This window comes from Accipiter gentilis, chromosome 4 (assembly GCF_929443795.1).
Source record: "Accipiter gentilis chromosome 4, bAccGen1.1, whole genome shotgun sequence".
Lineage (NCBI taxonomy): Eukaryota > Metazoa > Chordata > Aves > Accipitriformes > Accipitridae > Astur > Astur gentilis.
The window spans coordinates 41,622,376-41,635,024 of record NC_064883.1 but is presented as its reverse complement, the minus strand read 5'-3'; the positions used below and the strand labels follow the sequence as shown (position 1 = coordinate 41,635,024).

The window sequence follows — 12,649 nt, the reverse complement described above, 5'->3', positions numbered from 1 at the left end:
AAAGTGCTCAAGGTAGAGAAGATGGAGTAACAACTTAGTAAGGTTCCTGGCACCTGGGAAGAAGAGCATCATAAAAGTCCCTCCACCACATTTTCGTCTCCAGGTCATTTTTTATTTTTAAAGGTGATTCCGCTCTCTTCCCAGCCCCATGATGGAGATGATGGCACAGGACACTGTAAGGAGTGAAAGAAGAAAATATAGTTGGGAAATTGCAATAAGAGAGGCAACAGCTCTGCTGGGAGCGTCTTGGGCAAAACTCTTCACTGAGTGAAAAGAAATTTGGGGGTCTTGGGAGGGAGTGGGGAATATGTATGGAATAGTGGCAGGAGATTCCCAGTGGGACATGGGCTGGGAAAAGAGAAGCATAAATGCAAATACTGAATGTTCTCATTTTCTTTTTTTTTTTCCAGACATTTATAGTACTGAACAAAGGGAAGACAATCTTTCGATTTAGTGCCACTCCTGCCTTGTACATACTTAGTCCTTTCCATCCAGTCAGAAGAGCAGCAATTAAAATTTTGGTACATTCATATCCTTTCTGTTGATTTCCCTCCTTGTGTATTTTATATGGTTTTTAAACACAGATGGATGGAAGTCAGAAACCATTTTATTTCATTAAGCTGTTTTAAATCTTTTGGTTGAATTTGCTTGCACAAGAAGAAATGCATTTGAATTTTGGTTTCTTTTACTTTATATTGTTATGTGAGCTATGAAAATGACTATATTATACTGCTGGCATCAGATAATGTGAACTGCACTGGAGAGTCTGGTGAGTTTACTCAGGATTAAAAGGTGTGAAGGGCCTGATCATGTTTAGTAAAGAGTCAGTGGAAGAAACTGGGTGTAGTACCTTAGAAAGAAAGGGAACCAGGAGGCTGGAATAGACCTGGGGACATCTACACTGATGGAGAGCTTTGCTACTGAGCACTTAAGCAACCTCTCCCATAAGACTCTGTGACACCATATGCAGATGCAATTTAATTTTGAACTGCCTCAGAACTGATTTTTTTCTCTCTCCTGAAACAGAACATTTAAAATTTGTTCTGTTGCTTTTTTAGTTTGTTTATTACAATGTGTTATCCAGCTAGGAATGAAAGCACAGGCTGGCCTGCTGGACCTTTTGATGGAAGGGCGATGCCCGATTTCCCCTAGTTCTAGTTCTGAAGTCATGCAAGATGTATTGCAGCGGTTGGTTGCGGCTTGTTTTGTTAACACAGCAACAGAAACGTTATATTCTGACATAGTCACATCTCTCTGGAAGACCAAACTGACCCAAATGTTCAGCTTTGTGTGAACATTACTAAAAACACACCCTTGTTCATGAGTTGCCTGCTTTCTCTACGGTTCACATGAGAGACCTGGCAGCGATAATTCAAAGACTCCACATGCTGCTGTGATGATGGTGTGATGTTTTAGTGATGGAAATCCCTCCTTTGCAATGTTCACATCCAGCACAGACAACTAATAAGTACTAAGCAGGTAGCATCTTAGAATCATTGGTTTATTATCAGATTTCAGGGAAAAAAAGAAAGAAACCAGATTCCCAGTGGTTGTCCATACAGTGAGAAAGAAAAAAAAAAAGTGAGACTATAAATATTCCAGCAAGAGCAACAGTAGGTGAAGCTTCTAGTTACAATAATTCTATGTAAAAATGAATATGTGATATCAGCCAAGACATTATTATGGTTACTGAGAGTACACCATAGAATTTTGCAAAAAGATTTCCTTATGGACCAGGTTATATGTGCAGGCAGTGCTGCACATGCTGCTGCATACCCAGAGCCCAGCAGTGTTTATTAGGCACAATTACATCAGCACAGACTTGCTGAACTTAATTGAGGTCAATGAATTTGCACAGGTATGGCTAAGAGAAGAATCTGAAAATTGAGCTTAGAAAAAAGTACGTATGTGTGAATATTGCCTCCAGCTTTGGAGGCCTGTTCTGTCTTCTGCTCACTTTCCTCTACGCTGACTGGTGAAGCCAAGAGGTCCCAGGTATGTGTAATACACAGGAACTACACGCCCTTGGTAGCAGTCGGCCTAAAGATAAGTATGCAAGAAATCCTGAGCACATTACTTCCAAGGATAAAGACCACAGAGGAGTGAATTTGAAAGATATGTCAGGAACAGAAATATGGTCAGATAAGGAGTGTAAAATTTGGGGAATGGAAGGTCACAATGCAAAGAGCATTTTAGTGCCAGAAAGACCCAAGTTATCACCTTGTGTTGATAATGTCAGGAAATCCAACTGCTCAATCTTTGGCAAGCACGGGCAGGAGGCAACAGCTCCAGTCCCAGCAAAACAGCAGTGAAGTTCCTGCATTAGGCACTGATTTGTTTTCTGTCGATGAAGACCTTTCACGTCAACCTGAAACACAAAGGCCAATTGGCTGAGCAGGCAGTCAATATCCCAGGCAGAAAGGAGCCTGAATCGGCAAGTACTCAAGCAGATAATATCACAGCCATGAATCTGGGAACCAGATCTATTGTCTTGCGTGAGTGTAATCAAGCAATCTTTATTTTCCCCAGGGCAAAAGCCAAAAAAGAGCATTAACAAATGGTGCCCTGTCACGTAAGTGTCTGAAGCAACTTCTTTAGTAGATGCCATATTTCCATTTCCAGTCATTGAGTGTACCGTAAAGGCCAACAGTAGAACAGAATAGAGGACAGAGTAAAATCGTCCTATATAGAAGCTGTGGGGGTCACGTTTCTTGGTTAAGTAGCTGTATATGGAGTTCTTCCTGTGAGACTTCAGGCAGGATAGGTCCTGTAAGTTCACTGCTCATCCAGCCAAGCCTGATTAGTCTAGGCATTCAAAAATACACCTTTCCAAGGGCAAATAGCATCCACAGCCTCCTAGCAATGTGAATTACTTCAAATAACAACATATCCCTAAACCTCTTCTAGGTAATTTCTCTTCTTCTTCAGAGTCTAGGTGGCCTCATGAAAGGACCATGGCCCAGGCGGCTGCCCAGAACAAGGTCCTGGGCCCTTTCTGTCACTGAGGACATGGGGAGCGTAGGTCTGCATCCCACTGAATGAACACTTTTTGCCTTCTGCATCATTATTAGCTATTATTAACATCTTTCTTTACCATGCCCACCTATTAATAAGATTAAACCATTGCTAACATTTCATTGATGCCTTACGCTTAAAAGACTCCTCTTAGTTCTTTTTGCCTGCAAGCCAAGGACCATTCTGTGGTGTCCTTAGTTTCTTCGAGCCCTTTGCTGCCCTGTGTAAAATAGATAGCAATTGCTATTCCTAATTTTTCTAGCTATTATAGATAGTTGCTCTCAGTTTGCCACTGATCCAAAATGGGGTTTTGGCCAAAATTACCATCCTTGATGCTAGAATTATGGATACTGGCCCATTTTAAAAAACATCTTCTTAAAGAATTTCCAATCTTCTTTCTTATTTTTTGCTTGCAACTTTTCTCCCATCTGATTTTACACACTTTCCTCCGTAAAGGAAAATGAGACCTTGTGAAGCACCAATTATATGTACTATTGATTGGGACTAACCTTTGCTTGCACATATTATATGTAATTTGGCAATGATCACTTAAAGAGCCCCTAGTATTCAGTCTGCTAATTAACAATTATCCATCATAATGAAGACTAGAGCAGAAGTATGCTGTGTTTGACTCAATATCTTTGTGCTAGAAGATAAAATTTATAACTTTTAGAATCAGTTTGCGCAAAGCCTATTCTATAACTTCACATTGGAAATAATAGGTTTAATTTATTGCAGAAAGGATCCTGATGAGTAGTTCAGTATATTTGGTTTGTGGTCCATAGCAGAGTCCAACCCATACTTCTGGATGCATTAGCCATGTCAACTCATGGATCAGTAGGCTTTCAAAAATTAGAATTAATAGCAGTTCTAAGACAGGTAACAGACAATGCTGCTAATACAGCTTATCTCAATTTCATCTCCTTTACTTTGTCCTTTCTGAGCAGATCATCATCACTGACTTTTTCTAATGCAAACAATTGCATTAGCTTTCAGGTCGGAATGCTAATTTTAATTCTGTAGGAGTTTCTGTTTTCTTTTTTCTTTTAACACAGGTCTCTGACTTCTGTGCATAACCAGCTGATATGTTTCATTCTTTTATGTTCTTTGTAGTTTTCAGCTTGGTCATGAAGCTCAGTTTGAATTCATAGTGTGTTTGATGTCCCAAAGCTGACCCCTTACATTTTCAACCTGTGTTCTCTGGTGTATTGTCTCTGGTGTTTGAATAAGAAAGTAGTGACACCTGCCTAGAAGTAAGCATCTTTGAAAGCTGTTAGATTCAACTTAAACACAAGGAAACAGGGATGTATAAATCAGACCAGTGGTCCTAAAATGGGTGGTTATAGAGGAATGTCTTTCTTTGGAATTGGAGTATAGTATCTGTTTGGCATGGCCTGAAGATACCGCTCTGTTTTACTGTTGTTGTTTACATAGCATTTCATAGCATTTCACTGTAGTTGAAAAAGTAATCCAGTGTTTTCTAGGCTAGCTGCAGCTTACAACCTAATTGTGTTAACCAGATGGACACAACTTATCTCAAGCTGACGTGAGAAAATGTGACTGGAAATCAGATATCCTTCCCAGTCCTTCAGTAGGAGGTGTTGGTCCAGAAGTGGAAAATGTTTGTGAGACGAGCAGTCCCTTTGAGTTCAATTACTGCTTTCTGCGATGGCGCTGGGGGATATGCAGGTTGGTTACTACCAATTTAACCTCGTAGTTGCTTATGTGGCCCATTGGAAAACGTTCCACTCTGTATTCAGCAGAGATTTTGGCTCTGTGAAAGGACAATTTTCATGCAAACATTTCAGGACATATGTTTGAAATTATATCCTTGATCACTATTCTCAAGCAAAAATAACACCAATGAAATCAGTAAAGAGGTGAAAAAACCCCCCAACTGATTTTTTTTCCTATATAAGACAAAAGAGATTTACATTTGGATGCTACCGTTCTTTGCTGGGAAGGGTCCCAGCCTATTCACTGAGTTGTAGGCTGTTTTCCTTTGCCTTATCTTCTGTCCACTTAAACTCATTAGTTAAACTTTCTCCAGTAGCATGGGACCTATTATTTATGCAGGAGAATCCCATCATGTTTTGTAATTTTTTTTACAGAAAGTGGCACGTGCTTTTAGGAGAGCAGTTCAGTGAACTATGTTTTCAATTTCAGGAATTTGATTTAGGGTGCTCCTTTTTGTATTTATGGCCTCAGCTTAGCAGCTAAGTGCATGGACTATACACTTGGGAGGTTTGTTTTAGCCTCCAATTAGGGAAACTGGTGCCTCAGCTGAGGCAGTCAGCTTTGCAGACCAAGACTGCATATTTGCCAAACGGGTTTGCAGACCAAGCCTTAAAATTAGTGCTCTGAAACTCATATTAGCTTTTGGTGAAACTTTATACTGAAAGCGAGACCTCAAGCCCATTAGAGAGATTAGAAAGACCAGATTTATAACTTGCCCTACTGCCTGAGAAATGTTTCAGGATGCAAAATAAAATGGGAATTTGCAGACACAGGTTTTTCTGTAGATACTTAAATGAGACTAATCCCTCTTTTCATACAAAGTTGTGCACCTATGCACATTGTTATCTGACCAACACAGCTGTAAATTTGGGGTATTGTATTTTCAGAAGACTGCAGAGTCAGTACATTTGTTTACTGCATAAAGTATGTACAAAAGATGTAGGCAAAGAAAAAAAAAAGCAGAAGAGGTTCCCTCATTGTTTCTATGTTTATATAATTGTTTCCTTATGCACTTGCAAACAAATATTTTTAGTCCTTTTTAAGCAACTTGCAAATTATGAGTGAGGTGTCACCTCTTGTGTGAATGACAAAAATTTATGAATTCTTATAAAATATGCGTTGTTTTCCTTAATTCACTTATTTACATTGTTCAGTATGTTTATTATGTGCACTATTTTAACTAATTGTGTGTTCATGGCACAATCAGAGACTCCGTCATGGAATAAATATGTTGAGTAAGTATCCTTTCTGGTTTACAGCTGCCCTGTCCTTATCTAGTCCTTCCTCTTCCATTTGTTACATTCTTTTTGTTTGCTGTTGTCTAATTTCTTTCCAGTAATACTGACCATAGTATCTGTCCTGACAAAATGTGTTTTCCAGGTGTTTGTTGCCTGTGAAACCCCCCTTAGTAAGTAAACTAGCAATTTTTAGTCTACCAAGCTCATTCCTATTGCTAAATGTACCTGCTATGCTACATCTGAATGAAATCACGTATGAGGAGAACTCCATTTGAAACGGACCAGCCTTCCACAGTTCCCATGCAAGAGATTTGATGGTTGGGCACATTAGAACAGGCTGATGGAGTTTAAGTTGAATTATTTCAGAAAACACTTCCTGGACATACTTAGTGCTGTCCTTAAACTGAAACTTATTGGAAGCAAAAGTTTCTTTCGGACTGAGTGCATCATGAGAAGTGTTCCCCTGGAATCGTTGGTAGGCATACTTTATGAGCAAACATAAAAATGTCTGGGAACACTTTTATGAGGTTCCTGTCTTTTTAGCTTGTCAAACCTTCAAAAAAAAAAAAAAAAAAAAAAAAAAAGCAAAGATATCACTTGAAGGTTTTTTGTTTGGATTTTTTTTTTTTCTTAAATAAATTTAAAAAGAGGCTAATGGGCTTCAGGAAGCCCCTTTCATTTCTTTAAGTTGCTTTAAAATATTCTTCTTAGAAACAGATACCAGATGCACAAGCTAATCAACCTACAGTGCATTAAACAATTATTTTGGCTCATTGAACCAATCAGAACACACTTTTTATTTTTGACTGACATATGATAAACACAGCCATCTGCTGCTCCATAGCCTGGTGTTTGGTCTACTCAAGGCTGTAAGGAAAGACAATAAAATGCCCTTATTTTAAGTTTCATAAAATCATGCAGGGCACATCTTCTAGGCCATAAATTACTAATTATAGACAGCACTGAACCAAATATTTCCTCTGATCACAATAACATCCTAATCCCAGGATGTCTCATGTATTCTGTATAGTCTAGTAATCCCGAGTACGTTTGTGACTTTCCTCTTCCCCTGACGTTGTCCTTTTCCTACTGAAAACTGTCAGACAGTACCATAGCCATGATGTATTCAGCTGAAACATGGACAACTCATCCATGTGAGTCAAAATTTGGTCAGTGGGTCTACAGCTGGGAATTTGAACATTCTGGAGGAAAATATCAAAGTGCTTGTTGTGTCTTCCGTAAGCAGGAAAATGTGGATGATGTTATCGGTGCGCCGAGCAGGGCATGCAAGAAACGTAGAGCAGTAGTGCAAATGGGCTCATACAGCATGGAGTAAATCTTCCATGTTTCCTCTTCTCCTGTGTCCCTTCATGCCTCTCAGCTTTTCCTCCTCAAATGCATAGAATAAAATCCAAGGCAAGTACTTTTGAGGAGCAAAATAACACAAGGAACTGTAATTGAAATTGATTAATATTGGATTTGGAAAAGACACATTTAATCTGTTTTGTTCTGCTGTTCCAGAGACTCACAGGGGATACAAGAGTAACCTCGTGCAAATAATTGTCCTTTAAAATATTTTCCTTACCATTTTGGAAAAAGAAATCAATTCAACTTCCTTCCACTAAACATTTTTTAAAAATCCTGACTCCTGTTGTTAAAGAAGCTGTTCAGTTGCTGGAGGACTTTGCCCCATCCATTTAGAATTAGATGATGATTATACAATCAATTAAACCATCTGACATGCTGAATAAATACAAGTGCTTTATCATTTTAATGAGCTTACGTACCGTTAAGTATTTTTTTTAGTTCTTTGCATGTGTTTTCTGCATGTATTACTGAATACACATGCTTAAAGAGACTATCACATGGGTGACCTATATTTGAAATACCAGAGCAAAACTAAATAGGAGCCATGAAAAGTCGGATACAAGATAATGCTTAGGTGTATGGTCAAAGAGGAGATGTAAGAAACATTTAATGCCTACTGTTGCACAAAAACTGTCCTGCTAATCTCCATTTTAAGATGAAGCATACCGAGCTTTTATAACATGTGTAACTAGCTCTACTGTGTGACATGATGGCAGGAGAGAATCAGATTTGCCGCTATCTGTATGTATGCCCAGTTGCAGATCAGTGGAATACAGCTAAGAGAAAACATTTCTTTTTTTATGCATAATGAAGTTCTTCTTTATATTACCACCTTTAATTGCTTACACCTTTTTTTTTTACTAAACAAAAGTCCCAACTGTTATACTTTTTTGTGTGTGATGATGGCACGATTATAGCTACTGATGTTTAGGGACTGAACAGAAAACTCAAGCTACTGTTCCCAGTAAAAGCCTCTAACATCATGACTTATAAGATTTGTGTTTTATGGGATCTTAGGTGTTTGGGGTTTTTTTAATAGGCTTTGGTATCATCTGCATCTTCATTTGGAGAAAAGGGGTAAGGAATGCCAGTGGTGGACACTAAACTTTTATTATTTTTATTAAGATATGGCCTAGAATACCTAGACCCACTGGGCTAGGTGTGTCAGGTAGAAACATTAAAAAAGAGGTGTTGTATGCCCTGAAGTATGTCTCTAGTGGTAGGTAGAGCCCTGGGTGAATGTTATAAGTCAGATACATTACTGTCCTCCATAGAGGATTTGCTAAATTTTATTACAAGTACCATCTTTATTACAAAAGGTATGATGTATGTTCTACCCAAGATCATCACAGTCAAGAGGCTGTTGGTAACAAACAGTTTATCTTATTATGGGAAAACCCCACCCTCGTGTCTTTTACTGTCAAGCAGGTCAAAATTACTACATATAGTATTTGGGTGGGAGTTGTTTACTCTTTTTCAGTGAGGGCAGTCTGTTGTTTAATTCTGAGGGCCGGTGTGATTTACCATGGATAGTGAAACACAAGGGAAGTTGCAGGAAGAATATTCTTTTTAGCTAATGAAACCAAGTGGTGACATTTTTTAACCTATTGTCCTTCGAAATGTCCTGGGCAGGAAGAGATGAGAGGTATGAATGGAACAACCACCCTTGTTCAAATTAGAGAAGCAACAAGGAATGTGGCATAATCCATTCCTCTTTCACTGGTGATGGCAGACAGAGCTTCAAAAGTCCCATAGCGCAGCTTAGCAGCGTAGTATTCATGCTTGACTTAATGAGTGAGGATTCATCAAGGTACACCCTCTGGTGAAAATTATCTTCATCCTGCGGCTGTCGTGAGCGCTTTCCCATTTCTTACGTGTTCCTTGGTCCACACGTGAAGCAGCTCATACACAGCCCAGTGCTGCAGCCGTGACTCACATGAGCAGCCCCATCGATTTGGGCAGGATTGTCTCATGTGAGTAGGACTGGGTTGAGTGTGCCTCTGCCGTTGCTGCCGTCTACTGCTTATAATGCTCTTGCTTATCTTGGCTACTTTATTCCCCAGGTACACTTTCACTGGCATTTACACTTTTGAGTCATTGATAAAAATATTGGCAAGAGGATTTTGCATGACAGAATTCACCTTCCTTCGAGATCCATGGAACTGGCTGGATTTCAGTGTTATTGTTATGGCGTAAGTAGTACTCCCTTCTATTTTTCAAGACAGCGATAAGCAACAGAACTTTTTAAAAAATTGGCTGTTCTCTTTTTTCCCACTCAAATTGTACTGAAAATGAGAAAATGCTGAAGTGTATTAGGATGGAGGTTTTTTTTCCTGAGTGGTTTCTGAGGAAGAAGTCAGAGGGATTCTCAATTCTGTTCTCTCAATTCACTAGACTATTTTGGAGAAATTATCTACTCTCTCTGTGCTCCACAGAGAGAGCTGTTTGTAAAATATCTGTAATAATACTTTAATACTTGCCTATCTAATGTAGTTTTGGGAAGCTTCAGACCTCTGTATAGAAAGTGTTATAAGTGTGACTGAATACCCTTGTATTTAAATCCCTATTTGTACTCTGTCTATCCATAACACCACCAAAGCTGTTTTTGCATTCTTAACTTCACAAACCTTCTTCGCCCTGAAAGCAATTACTATTTTACTACAATAGAGAATTCAATTAAAGGCCTCTGAAACTTGTTATATACCTTGGGAATAGAAACTTTCCCCCCAATATGATATTCCCCTTCAGCTGCATACTTCTACCTAGATTATTAGAGTTCACTCAGGACACGTGGGGTTCTGGTGCGTTGAAGGAGCTGATGGATTTGTGGCATCTAGACAGCTAAAAATACATGGGGGTAGAGGAACAGTCAGCCAACGCTCGCAGCGGACACAGGGTCAGCCCAAGCTCTGGCCAAAGGCAGATGTCTGACACCATCGGTATCTGCAGCTGAGCTAGAAATCCAGATTTTCTTCACAGTCAAAAAGGAGAGAAAGGCACACAAAGAGCACGTGTCATCTTGAAGTGGAAGCTAGCAGAGATGCCCTGAAAGGCCCCATTTCCTAATCGTAGAAGGATTTCAGCTGATCTCCCTGTATTTTCTGCTTAATGAGACCTATATTCTGTTCTGGTTTTAGTTTAGTTCTCATTGCCATCTTTAAACCTCATAATTCACAGCGTTATGTGAGATGCAAGCCTGTTAGCACTGACACTTGAGCTGAACTCCTGGGCCTGTGATATCTGAATGGAACCAAAATTGGGAAAAAATATTCAACCAAACTTAGTTCAAACACCAATGAGTTGTTAGCCCAACTCTGGTAGGGTGCAGGGATGAAGGCCAATATCCAAGGAGCATCTGGACGATGCTCTTAGTCAAATGGTTTAGTTTTAGGTAGTCCTGCAAGGAGTAGGGATTTGGACTTGATGATCCTTGTGGATGCCTTCCAACTTGAGATTTGATGTTTCTATGATTCTGTGATCCTCAGCAGCATTTAGCAGAACAGCATGAAGATGTGTAAAACCTATGTGGACTTCATCCGGAAGACTCCCATTTATTTTAGTAGGCTTTGGATCAAAGCCAGCCCTAGGCCAGATCCTGGTATCTGTTACTGCATTCCTATGGATTTGGCTGAACTGACATCTGGCCGTCATGATAAGCTTTTTTAAAAAAACACAACGCAGATGGGGAGGAGCTTTTAGAGGTCAGCACATATTAGGTATTTTTCTCAGATAAACTTTTCCTCAAGCGGCACTAAGTGCAATTCTCCTGCAACATTTAGAGGCAGGACAGAACAACAAGCGTCACCCGCCTGCTCTCCTGTCCATCAGGCAGGTGGTAAAAGCAGGGTACGAGAGTTCATCTGTTTGTGGGTTACGACACGAGCTTATTCGCAGGTCTCTGAATTCAGCACAACACGGAGAGTTTCTGTGCATGGGTTCCCTCTATTCTACAAGGAAGGAGGTTTTTGAGAGTGAGGCACAAAGGAGCAGAGAAAAGGGCAAGAGGACTCACAGCTTCGGTAATGCATCTGCTCCACCTCATCTTCTCAGCTCAGGCGGAGGTTGGGGCATCACCCCTGGCTCTGAAGAACTCCTCTGGTTCTCATCTCGTTTACTGGCACTGAAATGCAAGTCTGATGTGAACAGTCAGGTCTGGATATCCCTTAAAGTCTGTCCACATCATCTCCGGGTGTTTGGGGCTTAGCGAACTGGAAAGATGTGAAGGTTTGCACAGACCTTGAGGTGCAATTCCCTCCCTGCTGGTAGGAACTGGGATTTGGTGCCCAGAGGCTGTGGATTACACATCTTTTTTCTTTTCTAATTTTAGACTTGAATGGCCACTCAGTGCTCCAGCCCAAGGATTCATGAAAACTTCCTTAAGGCTTATTTAATGAGAGGCTTGGGTGTCTGTGCTTTCTTTCCTAGTTACATTTCAATTTTCTTTCCAAGTGTTATTTCATCTCTTAGTTAGAAGATCCCTAAAAGAGAGGGGCCAGCAACTGTGAAAAATCAAGCTTCTAAACATCAACTTATAGCAGTGGCTGTGCTCTTCAGAACTGGCACCCGTTCCTATTGTTTCTTACTTTAAGGCATATTATACTAACAATTTTCAAATACAAAAAAAATAAATAATTGGAATTCTGGAAGACAAAAGAAATCAAAAAGTATTTTATTGAGCCTATAGGCAGCAGTGAGAGAGTTAAAAGTGACTGCAATATGATCTTCATATGTACAATGAAACCTCCTTCCCAAGTATGCAAGCAGCAGATAGTACAGAGTGTTGGATAATGGACTCTGATATGATTTATCCTTCATATAAATCCAATTTGCAAGCAATTTAAAGTAAGATTGATCACACAGGTAACCCTGGTGTTGTCCTCGCTTATAGCCAGCGTGATGCTAGAGGTATTTCTGTATCTGGAAACAAAGATGGCGTGAGGGTTCAAAATAAGAGGGCCATGAGATTTAGATGAACCGAGGGTTTTGAGCTAACAGAAAATCTGTTTCTTTCACTGATGGGTGTTACAATGGAAAGACCATCCCTTGCTTTAGAGTTACTGCATTCTTACCTCCTCTTTTGGGCAGAAACGGCACAGGTTGGGTCACAGAGAGTAGTTTTAAATAGCACACTAGAGAGTAAGATGTGCCACAGGTCTCCAGGGCTTTCTTCCCACCCTGTGCCAGCAGACACAGCCATGCCTTGTGACCCTCTGTGGGGCCATGGATGGGTTCTGGGGAACTTCTGAAACTGCCCCTGTTTCAAACAGTCTTTCCCAGACAAGCGAGTACTT

At 40.0% G+C, this 12,649-nt stretch overlaps 1 protein-coding gene across 4 annotated transcripts in view; it reads left to right on the top strand.

Moving 5' to 3' along the window:
- Positions 1-12,649, top strand: part of SCN5A (sodium voltage-gated channel alpha subunit 5) — a 216,444-nt gene that overhangs the window by 42,825 nt on the left and 160,970 nt on the right. For 3 of the 4 annotated variants that reach the window (XM_049798504.1, XM_049798503.1, XM_049798501.1), the window contains exons 1-2: positions 5,919-5,987; positions 9,422-9,550. In XM_049798504.1, the coding sequence (XP_049654461.1) occupies positions 5,947-5,987; positions 9,422-9,550 (170 nt within the window). In that variant the 5' untranslated portion in view covers positions 5,919-5,946. Of the gene's footprint in view, positions 1-410; positions 530-5,897; positions 5,988-9,421; positions 9,551-12,649 lie in introns of those variants that run through there. The other variant, XM_049798505.1, reaches the window with a different exon arrangement.